This window comes from Nipponia nippon, unplaced genomic scaffold (assembly GCF_047370975.1).
Source record: "Nipponia nippon isolate SJK-2023a ecotype South Korea unplaced genomic scaffold, ASM4737097v1 scaffold_43, whole genome shotgun sequence".
Classification (NCBI taxonomy): domain Eukaryota; kingdom Metazoa; phylum Chordata; class Aves; order Pelecaniformes; family Threskiornithidae; genus Nipponia; species Nipponia nippon.
The window spans coordinates 341,052-365,252 of record NW_028262362.1 but is presented as its reverse complement, the minus strand read 5'-3'; the positions used below and the strand labels follow the sequence as shown (position 1 = coordinate 365,252).

General features: G+C 63.8%; 3 protein-coding genes across 6 annotated transcripts in view; 1 reads left to right on the top strand and 2 right to left on the bottom strand.

Moving 5' to 3' along the window:
* The window catches only part of SIK3 (SIK family kinase 3), an 88,597-nt gene extending 72,668 nt beyond the window's left edge, over positions 1–15,929 (bottom strand). For 3 of the 4 annotated variants that reach the window (XM_087778309.1, XM_087778310.1, XM_087778311.1), the window contains exon 1: positions 13,852–14,028. The gene's annotated coding sequence lies outside the window, so the exon portion shown is untranslated. Of the gene's footprint in view, positions 1–13,851; positions 14,029–15,836 lie in introns of those variants that run through there. The other variant, XM_087778303.1, reaches the window with a different exon arrangement.
* On the top strand, positions 14,582–21,763 carry PAFAH1B2 (platelet activating factor acetylhydrolase 1b catalytic subunit 2). Its single transcript, XM_087778319.1, has 6 exons — positions 14,582–14,724; positions 15,354–15,441; positions 15,858–15,947; positions 16,824–16,940; positions 17,771–17,893; positions 18,514–21,763. The coding sequence occupies exons 1-6, from the start codon at positions 14,696–14,698 to the stop codon at positions 18,790–18,792; spliced, it is 726 nt and encodes a 241-aa protein (XP_087634445.1). The 5' UTR covers positions 14,582–14,695; the 3' UTR covers positions 18,793–21,763.
* On the bottom strand, positions 19,367–24,148 carry LOC148052842 (uncharacterized). Its single transcript, XM_087778316.1, has 2 exons — positions 22,803–24,148; positions 19,367–22,444 (listed from the first exon to the last, which is right to left on the bottom strand). The coding sequence occupies exons 1-2, from the start codon at positions 23,464–23,466 to the stop codon at positions 21,996–21,998; spliced, it is 1,113 nt and encodes a 370-aa protein (XP_087634442.1). The 5' UTR covers positions 23,467–24,148; the 3' UTR covers positions 19,367–21,995.
* Positions 24,149–24,201: the final 53 nt, after the last annotated feature.

Genomic DNA, 24,201 nt, shown 5'->3' with positions numbered 1-24,201 from the left:
GCTTTTCCCGTACGGGTTTCCGACGGTTTCCCGTGCGATAGAGAGACCGCTCGCGGGCCGGCGCCCCCGACGGAGGTGCCCTCGCTCGGGGGAACCTCACCAGGCGTACCGCAGGCTGGAACGGGCGCGGGAGGCTGGAACGGGCGCGGGGCGACGCGGCTGGCAGCTGCCTCCGCTTCGTGCCCGGTGACTCGCTGCAGGCGCACATCGTAAGCTGCTCTTACTCGAGCCGTGAACGAGTAGCGCAGGGGAGCCCGAAAACCCCGAACTGAAGACGCAGCTCAGTACAAATGAGCCTCCTAACAACGCATGCCGTCCTCGCAGAGCCACTCGCACCCTTTTTTGTGCAAAGCCAAGTGAAAACAAACAAGCAGAAGACTGCAATGCCCGTTCAAGATCTCGGAGCGCATTTAACAGGGAGGAGAGAAAAAAAAAAAAAAAAAAAAAAAAGCCTAGTGAAAAATAAAAAGCAGTCGGCCTTAATCGGGACTCGATCTTCCTAGCCTAATAAGCAGCCGGAGCATCCTAGGCACTGAATTTCACCACTCTAACAATTCAGATGCGCAGCCGAGGTTTCCACCTGGGAGAAGGAGGCGGCACCGTGGGAGGCTTTTCTCCGAGCAGCCTCTGTTCCGGGACCCAGCGAGGCAAACGCACCCCTCAGCCCAAGCGGCTCTTCCCTCCAACTGGACAGGACCCGAATTTGGGGGGCGCGAAGCAAGCTTTGTTTCAGGCAGCAGGACGGGCGGCCTTATCGCACGGACTAAGGCATGCGGTTTTCCAGTTTGGAGCCCTGCACGTGGTAAAACGAAAAGCGCTTTGCCGTTTACCTCCGAGACACGTAACTTGCTTTCAAATAGCCTGCTTGGGTGCCTGGGCAGAGCTCCTCTTGTTTGGACAAGCACGTTTGCTCTGGTGACTATTTGAATGATGACTCACTGGAACAAGCCAGGGCACCCCACCGCCCAAAACCCCAAACTGCTGACTTAGGGCTTGGGATGCAAATCCGCCAGGAAGCAGCGTTTCCCCGCCGAGGGCCGAGACGCCCGGACCTGGTCACCGCTGCACGTCCCGACAGGTCACGCCACGCCACGCCAGCCAGGCCGCTCCGGGCACGGCTCCCGCGCAGCTCCGCGCCGTCGCTGAAGGAGAAGCTGTCGACCGAGCGTACGCGCGTGCGTTTATTAAACGTGACTGTAAACCGTGTTCGGGGAAAGACCGGTCTCTACGATGAAACGGTGAAGTCGGTTCTAATGCTAGGAGACTGAAAAGCAGAAAATGTAAAGCAGACGGGCAAAATGCAGCGCTAGAAAGAGGAAAAACCCTACTTCAGCTGCGGCTCTTGCCTTGAGGACAAATTCAAAGAGAAGATGACAGGAATAAGCAAATTGTACAAAACGTTCTTGCCCTCATAGCACTTCTAAAGTTGCTTTTCCTTTTCTTTTCATATTTGGGCTCTGCAAAACCGACAGCCCGGCTGCAACCTCTTTGCTCGCCCTGCGAAGGGCTCGCGACAGGCGGGCGCAGGACCGCCTGCCCGGCACCGCGCCCCCCGCCCCTCCGGAGCCACGGCAGCGCCCGGCCCGGCTCCGACGCCCGCCTCGCTGGTGGCGCTCCTCCAGCGACTTCCACTTCTGCCTCGCGAAGCATGTGAGAGTCACAACCCGTGACGAGCCCAGCAGTAATCGCCGTATCCATTTCGACGCTCCGCCGGCCAGAGCAACGCCTGTAACTATAAACCGTAAAGCTTTTAATATCCCGCTCGATTACGAGGAAAACAACTTCTGAGCAGCAGCATCGCTCGGAGCCCGCCGCCGTTCATTCCGCCGCGACCTGGGGCCCGGCCGGGGATGGCCCAGCCTCGCGGGGAGAAGCCGTGTCGGGGGACGCTGTCGGGGCGGACAGGAGCCGAGACAGCTCTTCCGCGCCTCAGCGATGACGTCAGCGCCGCTCAGCCCGTTTCCCGCTGACCTCACCGAAGAGCTCAAAAGGCTGGAACGCGCGGAACGAGCAGACAGATGAACGAGCTGCTGGCGTGCCATCAGAACGCGGCTTGGTGCGAGTGCAACCCGCCGACTGTTTACAAATCCAAGAGAGAGCCTAAGGATTAAGCAACTAACTTGGGCGCTGTCCTGCAAAGCAGTCTCACAACCGCTCTCTGTTATTTACAAGCAATGATCAAGGAAAGGTAAACAATCTGAATGACTGTTTGGAGTTTATAAAACGTTCCCATCCGCTGCAGCCTTTGAAAAGCGAGTCAGACGCTTCGCTGAAGCAAGAATGAGATCAGCAGACCTCGCTCCTCGTCCCCGACGCTCAATCCTGAAGTTCGCCGTCACCTTACCGGCCCTGTCGAGCGAAGGCAGCTTTCCTCGCCCAGGACTAAGGGGCGGGCTTCGGAGAGGCGCAGGCGCGCAGCCTCGGGGAGCTCCCACCTCGCTCGGCGCGGACCTGCCCCGCTTTCGTCTCGCCGCGCTGCGAGCGGGGCTTCGCCGCCACGGCGAAAGCTCCGACCCGTTTCGTTTTCCCGCCAGTTTCCTGCCGCGCCGCCAACGGCCGACGCTTTGCGACTGGCTGCCGGTCAGGACGGCGACAAGGAGCCCCGCCGCCGCCCCCGCAAAGGAAGAAGGGACGGGGCCGCGCGCCGCCCCTGCCCGGTCCCGCTGCCAGCGGCGCTTCTCGCGGCAGCTTCAGTTACGCCTCTGGCAAACGCAGCCTCTCTTCCCTCTTCCGTAGCAGGACGGCTTAGCTACCCCGTTCCCGTTTTCTCAGGACCCGCGAGATGCGATATACTTTTGAAGGGCTTCCCTTGCATCCTAAACCCACCTGCCTTTAAATTAAGCCCCGCGAAAGTTCGAGGAATTTGATCATCGTCCAAAACCGCCGCTCTAGAAGAAAAACGCGCGCGCCTGTCCTGATTTTGATTGCGACAAGCGGTAATCCCGGCCTCGGGACAAGCCGACGGCCAAACCTGGCGCGCCCAGTCCCTGCTGTCGCGCGTGCTCCCGCGCTGGCTGGCGAGAGCTCGGATCGCCGAAACTAGGCAGGAGTTTTGTAAGCCCTGATCCGCAACGCAGAACGTGCGATTCTGCTCGGAGTAAAGCACGCTGACATCCTCGAACCAAACGTGAATTTTCGGCCTGCCCTTTCCCACAGCGTGTTTTAGCAAGGCCTGCTAACAGCTGCTCCCCTATCCTGGGGACGCTGAAGCGCGGTCAGTAAATCCCTTGCGCGTCTACAGCCTCTTGCAAGAGTCACCCATTAACCTCGGGCCCTGAGAAAAACAAACAAACAGTATTTGCACACAAAGGACGATCCGCTTCCGCGTGTTCTCGAGCAGCTCTAAGATTCTCAGCTGAAGTTTTCCCAAAGACAACACTGGGTACGAACCCGACGTCGTTCCACGGGCTCTACCAGCGCCGCTTCCGAAACATCTTTGCAGGACTGCTTGCTTGCCTTGCTGTCGTCGGGTTAGGAGCAGAGCACGCAGGAGCGACCACGGCCAGCAAAAACGACGGACCGACGGGCGTGCTTCTCCAGGAAACTCGCCGCTACGGGACAACGCACAGGCTTCCCCGAAAACGTATCAAAAGGAACCGGACAATTTAACGACCCTCATCATTAGAGGCCGCATCCCGCCCGCGTCTTAAAAAGAGGCGGTACAGTCTCGCATCCCATCCCGCAATTCCCGAACCAGCCTGTTTTCCTTTGAGCTGACGTGAAGGCACGAACCGCGTGCCCGACTAGCCCAGCGGTAAGGGAAAACGACGACCCGGTTTTGTCTGCGGGGCCGAACCGGGACCAACAGCGCGGCGCACGCACAAACAACGGAAAGTAGAGATTAAGGCCCACATGTCTAGCAAATGACTCGGAAACTGCAGAAGCGCCTACTGGGTCGGAAAATACCGATAGTCAGTCTGCGCTTGTCTTTTTACTGTGTGACGGGAGCCTCAGCTTGGATGAAAAAACATGGGTATTTTCTTCTGACTAAGCGCAGGTTTCCCCGCGGCCCGCGGCTGCTGCGGGAAACGCGCATCCCCTGCCGCTCTGCCGGGGCGGTGGGCGCGCGGCACCCACGCCCCAGCGAGCTCGTGGAGGTAGCTACCGTGATTTCCTTCTCCCCCGCCAACTTCGTATTTTGTTTCTAATAATATAAAAGAGCTGAAGGAACCAGCAGAAAGGAAAAGCCTTTGGTTTTGTTTTTTGTTTGGTTGGTTTGGTTTTTTTTTTTTTTCATCTTGCGCTTCCCAAAGCAGCTCAGGTGAAAAACAGCCACCGCAGAAGCCAAATATTAAAATCCTCGTAGGCAGAACGAATCAGAATGATTTTTATTGGTTTCCAATGAGATTGGGCTCGAAAACAAACAGTTGCTGTATAACTGACAACCGTCTCACTGTGTCTAAACGCTCGAGACGCAAGAACATAGATGGGCTTTGTACAGCGAAGAACCTATTCCTTAACGGCTACTGGGTAGCGATTCTATTTGTTTAATGGCACATTTACGTGCGCAAAAAATAAACAGTAGTACGAGCTAAGCTATATAATAATCAGTCTTACTGGGAGGAGCAGGGGGAAGCCCCACGACCGCAAACGCTGCTGAAACCAGCCACAGCTGTTACCAGCCTCGGGGACGCAGAAGACGCCAGACGCGGTAGAAGCTTCCCGCAAAAGAACGCGATTGTCTTCTGGCCAGCCGGTAAGGAGAAAACCGACCGTAAATCAAGCGGCACGTTATCCCTTCCGTCCTCCTAGGCAGGGGAAAGGCCAGGGCGATGCCCCGCCGCAGCCCGAGGGGCTCCAGCGAGCCGCACGGCCAGCGCGAGCGGGCAGCCTGAGCCAAGCCGGGAGCGGCCGCGGCCGGGAGCCCTCTCCCTCAGCGGCACGCCAGTCCGGCCGATAACCGGCACACAGCCACTTGCAAGATTACAGGCCGAGGATCTCCTACCAGCACATCTGGAGAGGAAAGACTAAGCGCAAAGACTAACGCTTTTCGCCTTCAGTTACCGCTGCTGAGCCTAAACTAAAATCTAGGAAAGCACAGAAACGCGGTCCTGCTGTTAGGGTAAGGGGCCACGAGGCAAACGTTGTCGATAGCGCTAATTCTTTCAGCGCAGAGGTAACTACAGACAAGGGTAGAGATCGGTGCCTCTTTCCGTCGCGGTGGTGCACAAACCCAGGGAGCAGACGCTCCAAGATTTAGCCAGCCAACAGACCGGCTGGTAGCTGAGCAGTTTAGCTGGCAACTGCCTGGACCTCAAGGCAAAGGTCAGCATAAAACCTCTACTGAAGGGACAGCAAAGAGGAGAAGAGAAGAAACACGCCATGAAAAGTGGCATCGCTAGCTAAAGGAAAGCACGGACAAACGTCTTTGCAAGAATTTAGGCACGTGGAGGACGAGAGGCTTTTTCACACCTAGTTTCTTCCCCGTCATTATAACGCAGCCCGTATCCCCGTAGCTCTGAACAGCTACGCCTACCTCTCCTCGCCGCACGCGCGCAGGCTGCCCTAGCAAGGGTCACCAGCAGCACCACACCTGAGCAGACCGCATCCCTCCGTCCCGGGGCCGACCGCATCCCTCCGTCCCAGAGGCGGTCCCTCCATCCCGGGGCGGACCGCATCCCTCCATCCCGGGGCCGACCGCATCCCTCCGTCCCAGAGGCGGTCCCTCCATCCCTGGGGCCGACCGCATCCCTCCATCCCGGGGCGGGAACCGGCTTCGAATGAGGATGGCTGCTGCAGTTCAGCCTGTTATCTGATCACACACAATGACATACAGCTGGTCAACGCATTCCTTCCCTTAAAAGGCCTTAGATGTTGTGAAAGGCTACAATCAGCTTTCAGGTGAAGCCTCATCAGCTTCAATTCAGGTGCCTTTGCCCACCAGCAAGAAGCCTTAGGGCTTGAAAAGACGCCGTCCCCCCCAGAGCGACCAGAAACACACCTGGAACTACCTGATGAGCCTGGAGGCAGGCAAAAAACTCAGAAACACTTCAGGCTAAATGGCAGTAGGTGCCCGAGCCTTAAAAAACGCCCCCCCCCCCCCCCCCCGCCCCGCGATGGCCATGGTTCTTTCACAGGCCCGTTGCTGTTACGCCTCTACGCACGCTGCAGGCGTATTTCTGCCCGTAACACGCTGCGGATGGGAAGAGGCTGCCCAAGAAGCGATATAGCTGAAAGTCCGAGTCAGGCAAAGAGCGAGCACAAGCTGGGAGAGACCCCCTTAGGTAAGGAAAAACCTTACAAAAATTTGCCTTCCCTTCTGGTGCAGAAATCCGCGCGCGCTTTCTCAGCCGTGAAAACGCTTCGCTGGGTCCGTCTCACTCAAAGCTACTCCCGACAGGACCAACCGTATTTTAAGAGTTACTGGAAGGAGACACGAAACATCCATCTGTTTGCTGAAAGGCAGCAGACGTACGCAGCCTCCAAATCCAGACTTTAATTGAAATACTTTAATCTGCTGCCGCAGCCCCACATTCGCGTTTATTCCCAGTAGCGCCAAGGCGTGCGTTCTCCTAATGGAGCTCTGACAGTCGTCCTGCGCCTGGCTCTCTGTCAAACCGCTCTAGCCTCCAGCTCCGGGCCCGCAGTCGCACGCCGATACCCTACAGAGACTCCTTTTCTTCTAAACGATCTTCAAAACTCGATAATTAATGTACTACAACTGCATCAGACGCTTGAAGAAGTTGAAGGCAGAGCTTCCCATTGCCAAACCATACACGAAAGCAGCGAACGTCCGGGAGATACTGAGCCACAGGGAAAACGTTAACTCGGACTGTCAACGACGCCGTCATCTTCTGCGTTACACGGTTCCAAAATTCAGGCCGGCCACCTCGCCCACCCGCAGACCCAGACAATAACGCAACGCGCACAGAGCGCTTCCGCGAGCGGGCCCTGCGCAGGCGGCCGAGGCAGGACTCGGCTGCCTTGCTGCGCGAGGTCGGCCACGCCAGGCTCCCGCTCCCGTCCCCGGGAAGAAACGGGCGATTCCGCGCAGCTGACCCATTTTCGGGTGGGCTGAACCACCCTCCATCCAGGCAAGCCTCCTTCTCCCGCCGGCCCGCCCCAGGCACTCACGTCCAAAGCCAGGCGAATCGCGCCCCACCTTCCACCGCGCCAGGAGCGTTTCGTACGCTCACCCACGTCCCCGCGGCGCTCTCCCGCGGCGCCTGCCCGCCGGCTCCTTCGTGCGGCTTCTCGGGAGCCCCGACTCCCGCGGGGAGGTCTTCCCAGCGAAGCGTTCGCCTCTGACAGCCGCCCTGCACGGCCCAGCGGCTGAACGCCTTCGGGCGCTCCAGCTACGGGGCGCGAAACCAGCGCTCGTGTTTATACCGTCGCTTTCATTTCAGACCCAAACGACCAAAACGCTCTCAGGAAGAGCCTCTGCACTCCCACCACCGGCACACGATAACCAAGTTACAGCAATACCCGAAGCTGCCGTGGCCACAGACTGCAGACTTGAGCCCGCTTCCCCGTAGGGGAGCTCTGCGCCTCGCCCGGCGGGACGCTGGAGCCGCTCCGAAGACACCCCGACTGGGCAAGGACCAGGCCTTCTCGGCGGTTCTTCCACGGTAAGAGAACCCCGTACCCAAATTGCAGCTGCCCAGGCGGGTAATCGTCCCCGCCGCGGGACGCAGAGGCCGCCAGGATGACCAGAAGCAACGGCGACATTTCAGCGCCATCAGGACACGCGCTCTGCAAGAATTAAAACTCTCCAGGGCAAGGTCCGGCAAGGCACGCCACGGGAAAGCCGACGGGCTCCCAGCGAGATCCCCCTCGCCGGCGGACGGCCGGGCTGCCCCAGGAGCTCCTGCCCGTCCTCTGAACGCTGCGGACGAGCGGAGCGGAGCTCGGCTCGGCTCCCCCCGCACACGCAGGCAAACGCTGCGCTATTTTTGAGCTCAACGTGTCGGTTCCACCGAGTGTGGGAGTTTGTTTGTGTGGGTTAGCATGATTCGACTACTTTGAAACTTGGCTGAAGCCACGTAATTCCCTTTTTATGGAACCCCTTTGATGGCCATTTAAGAGAGAGGGTGAGGTTTAGCCTCAACGATAGAGACCTGGGGTCAGAGTTACTAGAAAAAGACACATAATGACTAGTAACGAAGCAGCCTTCAGCGGTTTCTTCGCTGAAGCGTTAACGGCAGCGTATCAAAGCCCTGGACCGGGATCAGCAGAAAGGCCCTGGCTGGAATGAACGGCTACAGTGGCTTCGCTAGAGAGTTTCCAAATTGCTCTACCGAAACCCGGGCAAGCTCCAAGGGCAGGCACTCGAGTCAGTCTAACCCTCGCTCGCGTACGTTCGGCTGAAGGCAGCACCTTGCTCGCGCCGTGCGGACGACAGCGGGACTGACGGACGACAGCGGGACTGACTGACGGACGACAGCGCCCATCGCGCTCGCAAGGGGAAGTCAGAATTCACACCGGAATCTCTTCAGCCAGGCAGAAGTGCCACTACAAACTGGAGCTTCCGCTCTGCCGGCAGCGCTGGAGCAAATTCCTACAGCTCTGCTTTCGGGGGGGGGGGAAGGATACGGTCGTTACGCAACCGCCTCGAGGAGAGCAAGACGGGGCGAGCTGCGGGGGCTAGCGGATTTCTGTGGCGATGGCACGAGGCCGATGCACGACCCAGCGAGGGCACGTGGGGAAAAAGGAGTTTAGCGGCTGCTTCCCTGTGAGAATACCCAATGCCCAAGGAGGCCGGCCTCCCAGCAGCACACTGGCGGCTCCGTATTTCCTTCTCACGCCATTCCTCCTTCAAAGACAAATGAGAGCACAGGCTCGAGAAACCCCAATTAGGCCCCCGCAGCATTCACAGCACCTTTGCAAGACACCGACCCCTTTTGCGTCGCAGCCGTTCCCCCTCCCGCTCCCGTCAGCGGCGCCTACTTTTCCTTGGCTCCAATTATCTTGGCTCTTTCGGGCTGCTCCCCCCGCCCGACGAGGCTGCAGGCAGGGCCGGCGCCCCGGGGCCCATTCGTTCCCCCTGCCCCTGCAGGAACGTTACCACCGCGTCAGCTGGCTCTCCTGGCCCCCTTTCTACCTCTCTGCACCGTCAGACTCGTCAAGAAGCAGCCTGGTCTCAAACTGAATAGTGCTCTCGCATTAAGCTCTCGGTATTCACATGTTATTTGCTACAGCGAGAACGCTGTTAACGAGACGTACAGCGTCGCTACTTCGCCCTGCGGTCGATGGCGCTAACGCCCCTGTGAGGTCTAAGAAATACTCCCTCTTATCCCCGCCGTGGCACCCGTGCTTAGCCGAAGTCCGTTTCTAGCTTTCGGGCCTTTACCAAATCCCCGCGCCGAACGGGAACCAACACACAACTCTTCCGCAGCACAGAAACGACGAGCAGAGAGGCCACGCGAGCAGCGGGGTAGCAGATGCCTGAGGAATCGGCCATCCGCAACCACCAGCCCTTCTTACGGCCGAGAGAAATAAGAGGCGGGACAGGTGAAGCACCAACAAACACCGAAAAAGAAAAGGAAAACGATTAAAAAAAGGCGACCGCGCGAGGCCCTGACGCGGCTCGTCACAAAACGAGCAGCACCAGTATTGAACAACTTCCATTTGGCGTGACGACGGCGAGTCACGGCACGCGCCGGCACGCAGCCGCCTCGGGGACGATCGCACCGGGCGCGCCGACCGGAGGAAGGACCCGCGGTCATCCCGCGGCCACGTGCCCCGTTGCTGCACGCCGCAGGGAGGGAAGAGCAGGACAGAGCAGCCGCCGAGACTTTCCCACCCACGAGGCTGAGAGCGCTTCGCGCTTTGAGGAGAGAGAAAAGTTCGTCCGGGCTTCTTGAGCCCCCCGCGTTCCGCGACCCGAGCGTGCCAAATCGAGCCCGGTTCCCACCAGAGCAGCCAAGCCTAACGATCAGTGAAGTCTACCGGCTGGATTTTTATCCCGGCTTGAAGTGCCACAGCGCCCACCTCCACGAATTTCAGCCCAAACTTTGCTCCGCTGACGTGACCCCCGCTCCCCCAAAGACGAGCCACAGAAACTGAGCCGGTTCTCTCACGGGCGGGAACGTCCTCTCCAAATAAAAGCAGATGCCTCCTATTCCGCGGAAGAGGCTCAGCTCCTTAAAAAAACTAAGGGGGGGGGGAAATCAGCTTGATTCTAGCCTGCCTCCAGTTGCGTTTGTGCTGGTGGAAGAAGGGCTACGTTCGGCCGAGGATTAAAGCACCACAGGTTTGGGCTATTCTCCAATAAAACACCTCCAGGTAGCCCCTTAAACAGGATGCCATTACGCACAACTCGTCCAACTTGCTCCTAGCTTTGTCCGTTACCTAGCCAGCATTTAAAACGCTCGGGAACTCAGAAATAAGCGGACAGCCAGCCCGGAAGAAGTTCGGACAGCGCAGCAGGAAGGTCGCTGGACTCGGGAGGCAGCCGCGTTCTCCCGGGACTGTGAATTCTCACCTCCGCTTCAAGAGGAAAACGGGGGCGAAACTTCAGACTCGTCTCCCAGCGAAGCGCTCGGCAGGCGCGGCGCCACGGGCTGAACTCACAGGCTAAGGGAAGGCCTCACGTTCACAGTAACGTATCCCTCGCGCCGACACCAGAGGGGCAAGTTCGACGGCGGCGGGCGCGCTCCGCGGCGTGGCCGGGTCCCCAGGCACGCCGTAGCCGGCCGAAGGGAGGGAACAAGCACAGCAGAGCGAGCCGTCGGCGTTGCACGGCAGCCACGGCGGCCCCTCTCCTCCCTCCTCATCCCCAGCCGCGCCTCAAGACTGCAAGCCCACCTCCAACGAGCAGGGGGACACGAGGTCCGCGCTCCCCGGCGCGTCCGCGAAGCCCCCCCTTCCTGCTGAGGGACGCCCGCCGACCCGTACGAAAAAAGGTGGCGTTAAAAACAACGCCGGTGCCCGAACGGAGCTGGCATTCTAACGGCGTCGCTCGGATGATTTGTAAGTGGAAACTGCGCGGAGAACAATTCATTCAGTAGGTGGCTCGGGAGGTTTTTAGAAGAGAAAGAAGAAAGGGTTTCTCGTGAAAGAAAGACGAGGAGAGACGAAGGGAAGGGGGACAGAAGGCAGGAAACAGAAAGGGCGAGATGCGGCGAGATATCCTGCAGGTGCCCGATTAATCCCCGCCAGAGCAGCGGCTCCGGTTCCTGTCCGGCCACCAGAAGAGCTCTCTCTCACAGAGCACCGGATTCCGACTTTGCATAACGAGGGCCGGAATGTAAATCGCCGGCTTGGTTAATACATAAATTGTCGACTGTTCCCTTCCATTTCATCGGCTCCAGCAGAGAGAGACAATTATGAACACAGGCCTCCTGCCCTTTAGGGTGATTAACGTTCCCTCTCGTTAGCGTCCCCGACACTGCTGACCCGCATTCAACTTGTGAAATCCAGCGATACGTAAACTGCGGCGCTCTGTGTCAGCAGTACGTGCCAGAGCGCTGGAGCCGGGGGCGCGCAGCGCACGCTCTCCTCCTCCTCTCTGCAAATAAACGCAGTCCTCGCTTTCGGAACGGCGAGACAAATCCCGCTCCTTTCACACGGGAACGGGCACCAAGCTATTCTCCGCCCGTCTTGTTTCGGGGAACGGGGGCCGCGGGCCCGGCACGCTCGAGCCGTTAGCTTCAGATGTCACGGCAAAGCCCGCTCGACCCGGCAGGCGTCGGCAGGAGAGGAAAACAGACTCCAGCGCCTCGTCAGCAGACCACCTTTAAATTCAGGGGCGGCAAGGAGGGCAAGCCTTGGCGGCTGTTAACCCCTCCCTCTCGAAAAGGTCTAAAAGGACAGGGTACGGCGCACGTTTAAGCCTACGCAGACGTTCGCGCCGGAAGCCCTTTCGAGACGTCGGACGAGCGCGGCTCCCGAGGAGGGGCCGCGACGAGCAAACCAGCTTTCCTCTAAGAGAACGTGACGCGGGGTCGCGCTTGCGCGGGGATTTGGTTGGCTGCGTTCGAACGCTGCCCGGTTCCCCTACGCAGCCACCGCTGGAAGAGACCGCCTCGGGAAGGGGCTGCCGGCGCGCTCGGCGACCGGGCTCCGCTTGCGTTTGGCGATGACGGAATTCTTTCAGATGGCTGAATGGGACCCTTTTGCCAAGGCTTTGCTTTCTTCTCGCTCGTTTCCGTTAAGTCAAACGACTAAAAGCATTGCCGCGGCGAAAAGCAGCTGGCGGTAGCGTTATGTCGCGCTCCCGCTGCCACTCAAAAAAGCCTTCCCGTACAGACGCGCCCTTTCCAAGGCGTTTCACGCCAATACCTCCCCTCGGACCTCGTGAGCCCCAGAGCTCGAAACGAGCGGCTCCTCTCTCCGTCCCCGCTCCGGCAGCGACGGAAAGGCACCGAAAGAGCAGCGCTCGGCGTTTGCAGGCAAAAAAAACCCAACCCGCTCGCTCGCGCTCCTCTTCGCGGGCTGGGATTCGAAAGGAAACCTGACCTCGCAGCTGAGAAAGCTTCCAGGTCAAGTTTCAGCTCCGAGCTACTCCAGCTCGGCCTTCCGGGCAGCGGCGCAGCCGAACGGACGGCGGTCGCGCCAGCGCGGGGCCTGGGAGAGCGCTCGGAGCTCGGAGGGCTCCCGTCTCCCCCTCGCCGCGCGGGGAGCCAGCGCGCCGAGCCCCCCGGCAGGCTGAGGGGCAGAGGCGGCTCCTAAATCCCCCGTCCCACCAGAAAAGAGCCTCCCCCGGCCCACGAACCACCCTCCGCCGCTTCCCCGGCAGCGGAAAGGGGCGCAAACTGCCGCCGAGCAGAGCACGAGCTCTTCGAGCTCAGCGTCCTCTTCCATCGCCCGTAGCCAACGCGTAAAACCCCGTCGACGTCGAGGAGGAGGATTTCCAGACGAGATTTTTTTTTTTTTTTTTTTTGCCGTTCTTCGGAAAAAACCGGCCGTTCCCACGCAAAGGACGGCCCCCGCCCGGGCGTTTTGCAAAGTTCAGAGGGAGCACCGCACCGCACCGCTCGGAAAAGGCCTCGGCTCGGGAGGCCGAGAACAGGAGCGCGGCTCGCCGCGACAGGCGCGAGCTCCGCGCAGGGGGACCCGGCCCCTGCCTTCGAAGCGCGTGAATTCCGAGAAGCGCCGTCCAGGAGGGGGCAAGTCGCCCGTGGTGAAACAGCCCCCGAAACTGATTTTACCGAGCTGTCTAGGGAAAAAGCCAGAGCCTCCGCCAACGGGAGCGACTTCGGGCGGGCGCCGACGCGTCGATACCGGGGCGACTCTCGAAAGCCGCAGGACAGCGGCGGGGCGCACGCCGAAGCCTCGCGCCCGCGGCGCTGCCGGGGCGGCCCCGGGGCCGGCGGGGCTGGGGCGAGGCTCGCCCGGTCCCGGCCGCCCTCCCGCCCTCCCGCCCCGCTTCTGCCCCCCGCCGCCGCCTCCACCGCCCCGCAGCCTCGGGAGAAGACGCCGGTGCGGCCGCCGCCGGACCGACCCTCGCGAAGGGCACGGCGCGACGGAGGTTATCGCGACCAGGGCGGCGACACCGTCGCTCCCGCCGCCCGCCAGCGGGGCGGCGGCGGCCGCCGGCCCGGGCACCCGGGCCGCTCCCTCCGCCGGCCCCCGCTCCTCGCCCCCCGCCGCTCGCTGCGTGGCCCGGCGAGGCTCGGGGCGAATTTCCTTCCACCGCGCTCGGCGGCGCGGCCCCTGACGTCAGGCGGCATCCCCCCGGCCGCCGAGCCCCCCCCCCGCGCCGCCGCCTCCCTGCTGACCCCGCTCAAACCGGGCGAGCGCGGGGGCACCGCGCCGGCGGCGGGGCCGCCCGCACCCGAGCCGCGCCGCGCCGCCGCCGAGGAGCCCCGGCCCGGCCCGGCCCGGCCCGGAGCGGAGCCGCGCAGCGCCCGCCCTCGCCGCCGCCGGCCCCGGCCGCGGGGCCCCGTCCCGCCGCCGCCCGCCCCTCACCTTGGCCCGGGTCAGCAGGTGCGTGGCCAGCTTGACGACGGCGAAGTTGCCCTTGCCGATGGTCCGCTCGATCTCGTAGTAGCCGATGCGGGCGGGCGCGGGGGGCCGGGGGGGCGGCTGGGCCGGGGGCAGCCGCGGGGCCGGGGGCCCCCGCTCCGCCCGCCGCCGCCGCCGCCGCCGCTGCAGCCGCCGCCGCCGCCATCTTGTCGCGAGGAGCAAACCCCCCCCCCCTCGGGGCTGCGGCACCGCGTGAGCTCATCCGCGGGGGGGGGGGGGGGGGGGGGGGGCGCTGCCATGGCAACCCCGGGGGGGCGGGGGCGGGCCCTGTGACGCCGGCGCCGCCGCCGTGACGCGCCCGCGCGCGTCACCGCCCGCCGCCGCGCCGCATTGGCGGGGCGGGGCGGGGCGGGGCCGGAGGGCGCCCCCGCGCGGGGGGGAGGAGCAGCGGCCGCCCGCCCCAAACTCGCCGGGTTTGGGGCAAAACGCGAGCGGGGAGCGATCGCCCCCCCCCCCCCCGCCGCCGCTTCCTGACGTCACACCTGACGCCTTTCTGCGCCCGCCGCGCGTCACCCACAGCGCCCTCCGGCCATCGGGGACACCCCCCCCCCCTCCCCCCGCTTCCCCAGGTTAGCGGGGGACGGGGCGGCCCCGCAGCCCGCCAGAAGGACGTCGCGGCGGGGAGGATGACGTCATGGCGAGCCCGCCGCCGCGGGGCCGAGCAGGGGCGCGGGGCGGGACTTCCGGCGGCGCGGGCCGGAAGCGGGGCGGGGGGAGCGGAAGCGGCGGCGGCGCAGGCGCGGTGGGAGCCCGGGCCGAGGGAGGGAGGCGCCCGCCCCAGAGCGCCATGGAGTCGCGGGGGGAGCCGCAGCCGCCGTGAGTGAGCCGCGACCGGGCCGGGCCGGGGCCGGGGCCGGGGCCGGGGCCGGGGCCGTCCCATCCGATCTCCGCCCCGGGGGCGGAGCGGGGAGGCCCGGGCCGCGCCGCAGGGCTCCGATGGCCCGGCCCGGCGCGGCGGGGGGCGGCCTCGCCGCCCCGGGGAGGAGGAGCCGGGCGGCGGGAGGCAGGGCCGGGCTCCGCTCCCGGGGCTCCCCCGGGCCGCGATCGCCGGGGATCGGCGCCCCGCCCTGCCGCCGGGCGATGCCGAGCCGCCGCGCTCAGCCCCGGGCCCGCGCCGCGCGGTGCCGGCGGGGCCCGGCCTCCGGCCCGCCGCCGCGCTGGCCCGGGTGGTCGCGCCTGGCGGAGCCGAGCGCTCCTGCAGAGCGTCCCCGCCGGGAGCCGGCGTGTCCGCAACGCCTGGGCCTGCCCGGGGCGCCGTCTGCAGAGCCGGGCTGGCCGCCGGGCGGGGAAGCGATAAAACGCGTTTGCTCGCCAGGCGGAGAGGGGCAGCGCCGAGGGAGGGGCGCGGATCGCCCGTGGCGAGCGTCGGGGAGCGCGGCGGCCCCTGGCCGGCCTCTCCCCCGGCGCGGGCAGGCCGCCGCTCGCCTGAAACGTTCTTTCCGCAGGAACAGAATGAGCCAGGGGGACTCGAACCCGGCCGCCGTCCCGCACGCCGCCGAAGACGTCCAGGGGGACGGCAGGTGGATGTCGCAGGTAAGGCGGGGCGGCGGCGGGACGGATCCTCTTTGCCGGGAGGACCTTCTGCGCGGGCCCCGCCTGGCCGCGATTCCCCTTCCGAGGTCACGGCCGCCCCGCTGCCGGCGCGCCTCAGCCTCGCGACGGCGCGCCTCCGCCTCGTTGCCTGACCTTTCGGAAAAGGCTCCCGTTGGGCCGCGAGCGGGCAGGAATCGCCAGCCCCTTGGTTAAGCCGAGCGCCGCCTTCCCGCGCGCGTCTTCGCGAGGGGGCGGCGGAGCTGAAAACAGCGGAGGCCGAGCGCCTGGGCTGTGCCCGAGTGCCCGCGCTGACAGCGGGGGGAACCCGGTCGGGCGACCGTCCCTTTCTGTCCCGCGGCAGAGGTGCCCGGGCGGAGCCCCGGGCCGGAGCTTACCTCGCTGCTCTCTCTCAACAGCACAACAGGTTCGTCTTGGACTGCAAAGACAAGGAGCCCGACGTGCTCTTCGTGGGCGACTCCATGGTGCAGCTGCTACAGCAGTATGAGGTATCGTTACGGGAGGGCGGGGTTACGGGAGCCGGAGCCTTTCTCTCTCTGACCCGGGAGCTGACGGGCCCGTCTCGCGCTGGCAATCGCTTCCGCTCCCTTCCGATTCTACCGCCGTCCCCTCGGGTTTATTCCGCCCCGCTTCCTTAGCTGCCCAGCGCTCGCGCGAAGCCCTGCCGCTTTATCTCTGTGAGCCGCTCGCAGGCTTGCCCCGACGCCGTTACTGGCCGCCTCCGTTTCGACAGGCGTGCGCAGCCCCTTGCTAGTTCCTCGACTCTCGGATCCCGGGCTCCCGAGGGCACGCCGTCAGAATCTCTGTAGGCGTGCCTCGCCTGGCCGCAACGCCTGCAGCCCTCTGGCACTCGGGGCGCGCTAGGCATCGGCACGCTGGCTTTTCCCTAAAACTCTGTTGGGGCAGAGGAGAGTTCTGCTGCTCCGCCGTGGCGGCGGCTGAGCAGCTTTGTTCTGCAAGAGCTGCTTCCGTTTCTCCTGGCGTTGTCACCTGGCGATGAAAAGGATTTCCTCCGGTCGTAGGTACCCTCTTGGGAAGCCCTGCACCTAGGGAGGCTGGGGCCGCGGTGGCCTGCCGCCGGTCCAGCCCTCTCTGGGCCTCTGGCCGGCTGGGCAGAGAGCTGCCGGAGAGCGCTTCCCCTTCCTCCGTGCCAGGAGGGAGCGCTTCAGCGGCAGCAGCTCCGCCCCTGCTGCGCCTCCGAGCAAAGCCTCCCCCGGCGTTTAAAGGCCCTTCGTGGAAGCGAGGTGTCGGAGGAAGCCTCGCGGCCGCTTTCAGCGTCCCCGAAGACGCCGCTCGCCTGCGGAGTAGCTTGCTTTCGCGGTCAGGATGCTGCTCTGAAACGGCAAATTGATTTCTGATTGCAGATATGGCGAGAGCTCTTCTCCCCGCTGCACGCGTTGAATTTTGGGATCGGTGGCGACACCACAGGACACGTTCTATGGAGGCTGAAGAACGGTGAACTGGAGAACATTAAACCGAAGGTACAAGCAGAAAACCAAACCGGGCAGCCCCGTGCTGACTTAGACCGAGACTTCGGCGCTCGAGCGGCGCAGAACTGAGCGAGCTCTTACTCTGAGCAGAGCTTTTGGGTTGAGCAGCCGCTGGCGCCGAGCGCGCGTCAGGTGTTGAAAGGCCGTTGGCTAAGGCGGAAGCGCTCGCGAACGGAGCCGCGCGTCTCCTCAGGCCCGCCGGGCCTTCTCGGCCTCTAGGAGGGGGCGGTGGCCTATTTGACCAGGAGTTAGCGGAGGCGTTCGGGGTGCGTGGAGGAGATCGGCTTCCCAGTCTGCGCCTGCAGCCGCGGTCCCGTCGCGGGCGTCTTTACTGAAAGCGGCGGGCGGTGCTTCAAGGCGCCGTTACGCAGCGACGGGGAGGCCGCGTCGCCCGGTTAACGGTTTCCAGTCTTTGGAAGTAAAAAGCAGAGCCGGACGGTTTTCCCTGCCCCTAAGGAGCTTACGCCGCGCCGCGTAAATACACCTTACCCTCCTTTTGACCCGCGTAGGCTCCTGCGAGTAGGTTGGCCGGGAGGCTCCGAAACGGGGCGGGCTCGGACGTCTTCTTAGGCTGTCCAGAGAAGCTTCGGTAGGACCAGCTCTTCGTCCGTAGCGGGGGCCAAAACGGCAGCTCGTAAGAGGCTGTCGGGAAGTCGGCGCGGCTGATGGCCGAAGGCCTCTCGCGGTCTGGATTTAGCCTTAAGCCTGGCTCTTCCCGCAGCTCGCTGGTCGCAGCTGGTGTTTGTACGGGGGCTTCGGGGTCGGCGAGCCTGTTAGAACTCGTCCCGAAAAAGCGGCAAGCGTTTTCTTCCTCCTTGTAGGTCATTGTTGTTTGGGTCGGAACAAACAATCACGACAACACGGCAGAAGAAGTCGCAGGTGGAATCGAGGCTATCGTGCGCCTGATAAACACCCAGCAGCCGCAGGCCAAAGTTATTGTACTGGTACGTCCCTCGGAGCGCCGCCAAAACAAGCTGCTCCGAGGAAGCCCCGGGTTCCCGGCGGTACCGGGAGTCAGCGATCACTACCGGGGAGGGCGGTCGCTTTATCTGCCTTGTGCTTCGCGCGCGCCTCCCCTCGTTCCCTTCCCTTTGCAGAAGGCGTCCTTCCAGCCCCTCCGGAGGCGGGGGCGGTCCTTCCCGTTAGCGGGATCGCTGTCCCGCTTGGCAACGTTGCTGAAGAAGTCCCGTGAGGGGGGGGAAAGGTGCCCAGATGGGAGCCGGCGTCGGAAATCCTAGCGGGCTTCCTTGTCTGGGCGGGTTAGCGGTGCCGCCTGCCTCCGGTACGCTGCTGAAAGCTCCCGCAAAGAGCGCGGCAGATAGGTTGCGGGGGGCGGGGGGGGAATAAGAAAGCGGGTGCTGTGCCAGTTGTGCTTGTAGCTCCTCCGGCTCCGTCGGCTGCCTTTCGAATTAGGTGGGAACGGACAAAGTCTGACCGAAGGGATGAGTCCCTCTCGTCCCAGACGTCTTGAATCTCGAAAGGCAGCCTGAGCTGGAAGGGAAAGCAGGCGTCGGTTTGCCGTCACGGTTGCGTCAAGCTCCTTTTTGCCTCCCTCTTGTGCCAGGGCCTGCTACCTCGCGGAGAGAAGCCAAACCCGCTGCGGCAGAAGAACGCCAAGGTGAATCACCTGCTGAAAGCCGCGCTCCCCAAGCTGCCCAACGTCCAGCTTCTGGATGTGGACGCCGGCTTCGTGCACTCGGACGGCACCATCTCCTACCACGACATGTTTGATTTCCTGCACCTGACGGGAGGGGGCTACGCCAAGATCTGCAAACCCCTCCACGAACTGATCATGCAGCTGCTGGAGGAGACCCCCGAGGAGAAGCGAGCTGCCCTGGCCTGAGTAGCCGACGTCAGCGTTAACAGCGTCACCCAGCCCATCAGATCAGTTCTGTCACTGGCACTACAGAATCCTTCTTTCTTAAAGCACTTTCCATTGTAGAGTGTTACCGGATGTTCGTACCTAGTGTTTTGAGGGGGAAGGCTCGTGGTTAACTGGTCTTGTACGTAAGAGGGCCAGCTTGGTTGGTTTTATTGCAGGAGGAAATTAGCGGCAGAAGCGTTTTACTTTTAAACCATTCCTCATTTAACGCGAGAACAGGGCCGTCACTCTGCGCCCCTCTCATGTCTTGTTGCTCTGTGGTTGTCCTAGAACCCTTGTAGCCTGTCTCCGGCAGCCCGCCCGCGGCTCCCGGCTCACCGTTCCTGGCTGTAGGGATCGTGCTCTGTGTATTAGCCTGTGAACAAGAATCACATTCCACTTGCAAAACCCGCAACAGATGCCTTTTTCCAAACTCGGTCCCACCGTTGAGAGGCTTTTTTGGCGTTCTTTTTTCCTGGTGTTCCTGGGGGGGCTTCGGGGAGACGCGGTGCTTTCTCACGCCTCCTTCCCGCGGCGGCCTGAAACTGGAATTCAGAAACGTAAAGAAACGGCCGCTTCACCGAACTCGCCTCACGCTCCCGGCTGCTGCTTCTCCTGCTTATTTCACCGCGCCCGCTAGCCGGGGCACCTTCCCTCCCGCCCCGCTTTCCCTGGGGGCGGCCGCCGCCCTCAGGTGCTGCTGCCTCTCCCGCTCTCCGCTCCCCTCTGCCTGCGCCGTCGCTGGCTTTTAACAGTTGCGCAGTTTAGGATTTTAGTTACCCGGTAAACGCCGCGCGAGCCGGTCGCTTCCTCGCTCCTCTAGAACTGACGTTTCGGTCCTCCGAGGTGCCTGTGCCGCAGGGCCCCTTGCAGTGCTCTTCGTTGTTCTGTTTGGGGTTCTTTTTCTGAAGTATAGAACTGCGAGGGTTTTTTTTCCAGAGGAAGCCCTTACGAATAGCCCCCGTCTGCAAGGCCTAAGTCAGTCTGAAGCTTTACAGGCTCCGAGGTGTACGTTTCTTTAGCGCTTCTGTTTTACGTGTGTAAAGGTTTTAGTTGAGCAGCTACAGCCTCTTACAGTAAGAAGCGAAGCCAAGGCGTGGCTGTCCCTGGCCTGGCCGCCGCTCCTCGCCTCTGGCCGGGGAGCCGGAGGGGCAGGTGCCCTCCTGCGGGGGCTGCGACTCGGCGGGATTTTGGCTTGGCTTTTTTTGTTAGGAGAGCTGGCCGTAGCCTGCTAAGGACCGTATGAAAACCGCCTTTCCTGTAAAAGGGCAAGGGTCTCTTTGTCAGGAAGAAACTGGTTTGGACCCCAAAGGCAGAGCCCTAGAAGAATAGGTCGCTTGCAAAGGAAACAGTTTTCAGCAAAGTCTGTTCCTCCTCGGCTTACCTGCCGGAGCCGGAGCGTGGCGGTGCCGTGCAGACCTCGCCGCGGTTCGCGCTACGGTCGCCGGCCGGGAGCCGCCGAGGCGGGTCTCCGCGCCGCCTCCCGTGGGAGCGGGAGCCGCCGTGGCGCGCGCTCGCCTCGGCGGGTGGATCGCGGAGGAACGGCTAGCCTTCTCGCGGGCGCTTCGCACCGCGTCCCGACCGAGGGGCGCGCCGGCGGCCCGGCCGCTCGCTGCGCCCTGCTGCGATGAAGTACCTAGGTACTGTACGTAGTCCGTCGGCCCTTCTTTATGACGAAGGGCGCTGGCGTTTAACGCAGTCTGTACCCGAGCGTCGAGGAATACGTTAACGTCCCCGCTACGTTCCCCTCTTCCCGTAGATTTGATCGTAGCAGGATTTCTGCCTGGATTGCATGCGTAGTGTGTGTTTTGTTTCCAGTGTACGTGACCTACACGCAGGTGAAGGAGAGAGGAAGCGTTCCCCTTGCCGGGGTCAGAAGCGGGAAGTTGCGGGGGTTGCGGTCCTGCCCCCGCGGCCCGGGCTGGGGACTCGGCTGCCTCGCAGGACGGCCTCGAGGGGAACGGTGCGCGCGCTTCCGAGGAGGCGCTCGCTGGAGAGGCTGGGGCGAGGGAGAGCGGAAAGTCAAACGTTAAAAACGGGCGGCAGCGGAGGGTTCCCGGGGAAAGGACTTGCCCGCCCCGCACGCACCCCTGAGGGAGACGGGGTCAAACACGTTCCGCTCCCCGTGAGCTCTCCGCGTTTATAGGCTCGCGCGAAAAGGCGGCGTGCTAGTTTAATCTGTGCGTCCCCGCTGCCCTCCCCGCCGTCGCTGCCTTGGGCTGAGAGATGCTAACCAGGAACGTACTCCCCCGTAAAACGCTCCGACTCCTCAGCTCGGCACCCGGGCAGCCGTGAGTCAGCCCCTCCTGGCGGGGTGCCGAGCGGACCGGGAGGTTTGGCAGGCTCCCGAGCCTCCTGCGACGTGACCGAGGACGGCTCTGCTGGCTCTGCTCGGGCTTGGCTCGCTAAGGCGCCGCGCTCGATGCTCGGTTCGGCGCTCGCGGCCCTCCTTCTCTGCTCCCGTAACCGCCTCCGATGCTGCCGCGCCGCGTAAGGAAAGCGAGGACGGCTTCTTCCTCTCCGCTCGGGCTTTAGCTCCGCTTGCCGCTGCCTAGCGCGAAACCGTCCCGCTGGCGGCCGCGAGGTTCTGTGGGAGGGCGAGGAGGGGTTTTAGCCCCCGGGGGGCTTCTCCCCTCCCCATGCAACCGGTGCCTTTGACAGCTCCGTGCCGGCGCCTGCTCTCTCCTCTGTCAGCGCTGCCGGTTTCGCCTGAATTGCGGCGGAGAGAGAAACGAAACAAAGATGTGACAGGAGGGGAGGGGTCTCTTGTACCTTGGAGCCGACCGCGGCGGGGGGAGCTGCGGGGGGAAAGCCCGTACCCCGCCTGCCGCAGGCACTGCCCTCTCACCGCCCGGGACAAAAAGATGTCATTCTGCTTTGGCAAAAACGCATCGGCTGGTAGAACTCGCTCTGTTAGTGCTTATTTCGATATAAACGTCAATGTTGCACCCCACCCTGTTGCAGCCTGTGTGTGTGTGCGCGCGCGCGCGCGTGCGCCTCGGCGCCCGCGTCTCTCCCCCTGTCTCTGTGTCGGTGACGACCCCCGTGTCGTTCCTGCGGGGCCGGGGCCGCAGCGGGGGGGATGCTGCCCTGCGCAGAGCCGCCGGACAGGCCTCCCGCCGCCGGACAGGCCTCCCGCCGGGCGCGCTCGCAGCCTCCCCGCCCGGGGGCCTTCGGAGTCGGGCTCAGCTGGATCCTCGCCCCCCCGTGTGGTCTCCGTTCTTTTCCCCGCGCCGGCGGGGCCTTTTTTCGGTTCGTTTTTCCCCTCCCTGCGCCACGCAGGGCTTAGGTCCCGCGCCCAAAGCTGGGAGCGAGGTGCGGCAGGTAAAGGTTTTCTGGCCCTCCGCAGGACAGCGCCTCGCGTTCGACTGCTCAGCGATTTCTCTCTGACGGCCCTGAAAGGAACGGGGAACGCGCGTCGCCACGCAACCCAACTCACCGTCGTCCCAGCGGGGGCCAGGCGCGAGTTCCCGCAGCAGCTTAGGAGCCGGCCGGAGCGCGGCTTCTAGCTCCGGCGTGGGCGTCCGTCTGTCCCCGAGCAAGCTGTCCCCTCTGCTGTCGGCGTCGCCGCCCGTGGCCCGGAAACAGCGTGCAGACTCTCTGAACAGTGCTTTGGGATCCTCGGTGAGAGGACCTGCAGAAATAAAGTGCACAACAGCAGCAGCGCTCTTGTCTCTTGGCGTTTGTCCCGCAGAGAACAGAGGGAAACCGGCGGCGGAGGCCCCGGGGGGGCAGTTCACGCCTAGAAAAGGGCTTTTTACGAGGTTACGTGGGGCTGAGCTGTTTTGGCGGGGGGTTCAAAACCAAAAAACCCAATCAGAGGCACACAAAATGCGGTACAACGGCCACGAAGCCCGGAGGCGGGGGGCTGGAGGCGGGAAGCCGATCGGCAGCCGGGACGGGGGGTGTTTGAGGGAGACGCGCCCTAAGATGCTGCGTGGCATCGCTCCTGCTTCCCCGGTGAACGGAGCCGTGCAAAAACGCCAAATTACCTCGGATTACCTCGGCCTCTGGCGACGAAGGGTGCTGCAGGCGGGAGGGGAGGCTGCGGAGCCCGGAGAGGAGCGCGGGAAGGGTCGCGGTGCCGGACGGCGCCTGGCAGGGAGTCTCCCCGTGCCCCCGTGTGCGAGGACTTCGGTGGAGGCAGGCTGGGCGAGGGGCTTGGGCGGGCGCCGGGGTGCCACCTCGCCTCGCCGGTGCCGCCTGGCCGCGCCGGTGCCGCCGAAGGGGTGCCGCAAGCCGGAGCAGGGCGCCGGGCCCGGGCCAGGGAGGAGTCCCCGAGCCCCGCGCCGAGCAGGGAGCGGGAGCAGGATTTCCTCCGGGGCTGGTCACGGCTCCGGCGTGGCGCGCCCCGCGATTACCGCCGCAGCCCGGCCGGCCGCACCGACCCGTCCGAGCGCGGCGCTGGGAGCCGGGGGTGGGCAGCACCCCTGCTGCGCCCCTTGATGCCGGGGCCGGGTCGGGACGCTGGCGGGGGCGCTTGGTGGCGGGTCGTCGCTGCCACGTGTCGGAGGGCGACAGCGCCACGAACGAGGCCGCCGGCAGCAGTAAATGCCTCCCGACGCGGCAGGGGCGGACACGGGGCTTCCCCTGAGGGGTCCTATATGGGGCAGGGGCCCCCCTATGGGGTCCTACGAGGGGCAGGGGCTCCCCCATGGGGCAGGAGCTTCCCCTGTGGGGTCCTGTGTAGAGCAGGGGCTCCCCTGTGGGGTCCTATATGGAGCAGGGGCTCCCCTGTGGAATGGGGCTTCCTCTGTGGGGTCCTACACGGGGCAAGGGCTTCCCCTATGGGTTCCTGTATGGAGCAGAGGCTCCCCTGTGGGACAGGGCTTTCCCTACGAGGTCCGATATGGGGCAGGGGCTTCCCCTATGGGGTCCTACATGGGGCAGGGGCTCCTCTATGGAGCAGGGGCTCCCCTATGGGTTCCTATATGGAGCAGGGGCTTCCCTTATGGGGTAGGGCCTCCCCTATGGGGTCCTACACGGCGCAGGGGCTCCTCTAGAGAGCAGGGGCCTCCCCATGGGGTCCTATATGGAGCAGGGGCTGCCCTTATGGGGTAGGGGCTCCCCTATGGAGCAGGAGCTTCCCCTGTGGGGTCCTATATGGAGCAGGGGCTCCCCTGTGGGGTCCCATATGGGGCAAGGGCTCCCCTACGGAGTGGGGCTTCCCCTATGGGGTCCTGTATGGAGCAGGAGCTTCCCCTATGGGGTCCTGTATGGGGCAGGAGCTCCCCTACGGGGCAGGGCTTCCCCTATGGGCCCCCCCCCAGGGCAGGGGCTCCCCCCGGGGCAGGGCTTCCCCGCGGGGCCGAGGGGCCGCTCCCCCCGGGCAGGGGACGCCCGCGCCCCGGCGCCGCCCGCCGCCGCGTCACTTCCCCGGCTTGGCCCTTT

Excerpts from the sequence above, each read along its gene's own strand:
- PAFAH1B2 (XM_087778319.1), top strand. The coding sequence starts at position 14,696 with ATGGAGTCGCGGGGGGAGCCGCAGCCGCC. Across the intron at positions 15,442-15,857 it reads ACGGCAGGTGGATGTCGCAG|CACAACAGGTTCGTCTTGGA; the intron begins GTAAGGCGGGGC and ends CTCTCTCAACAG. Across the intron at positions 15,948-16,823 it reads AGCTGCTACAGCAGTATGAG|ATATGGCGAGAGCTCTTCTC; the intron begins GTATCGTTACGG and ends TTCTGATTGCAG.
- LOC148052842 (XM_087778316.1), bottom strand. The coding sequence starts at position 23,466 with ATGGGGGAGCCCCTGCCCCTCGTAGGACCCCATAGGGGGGCCCCTGCC. Across the intron at positions 22,445-22,802 it reads AGAGGCCGAGGTAATCCGAG|GTCCTCTCACCGAGGATCCC; the intron begins GTAATTTGGCGT and ends TTATTTCTGCAG.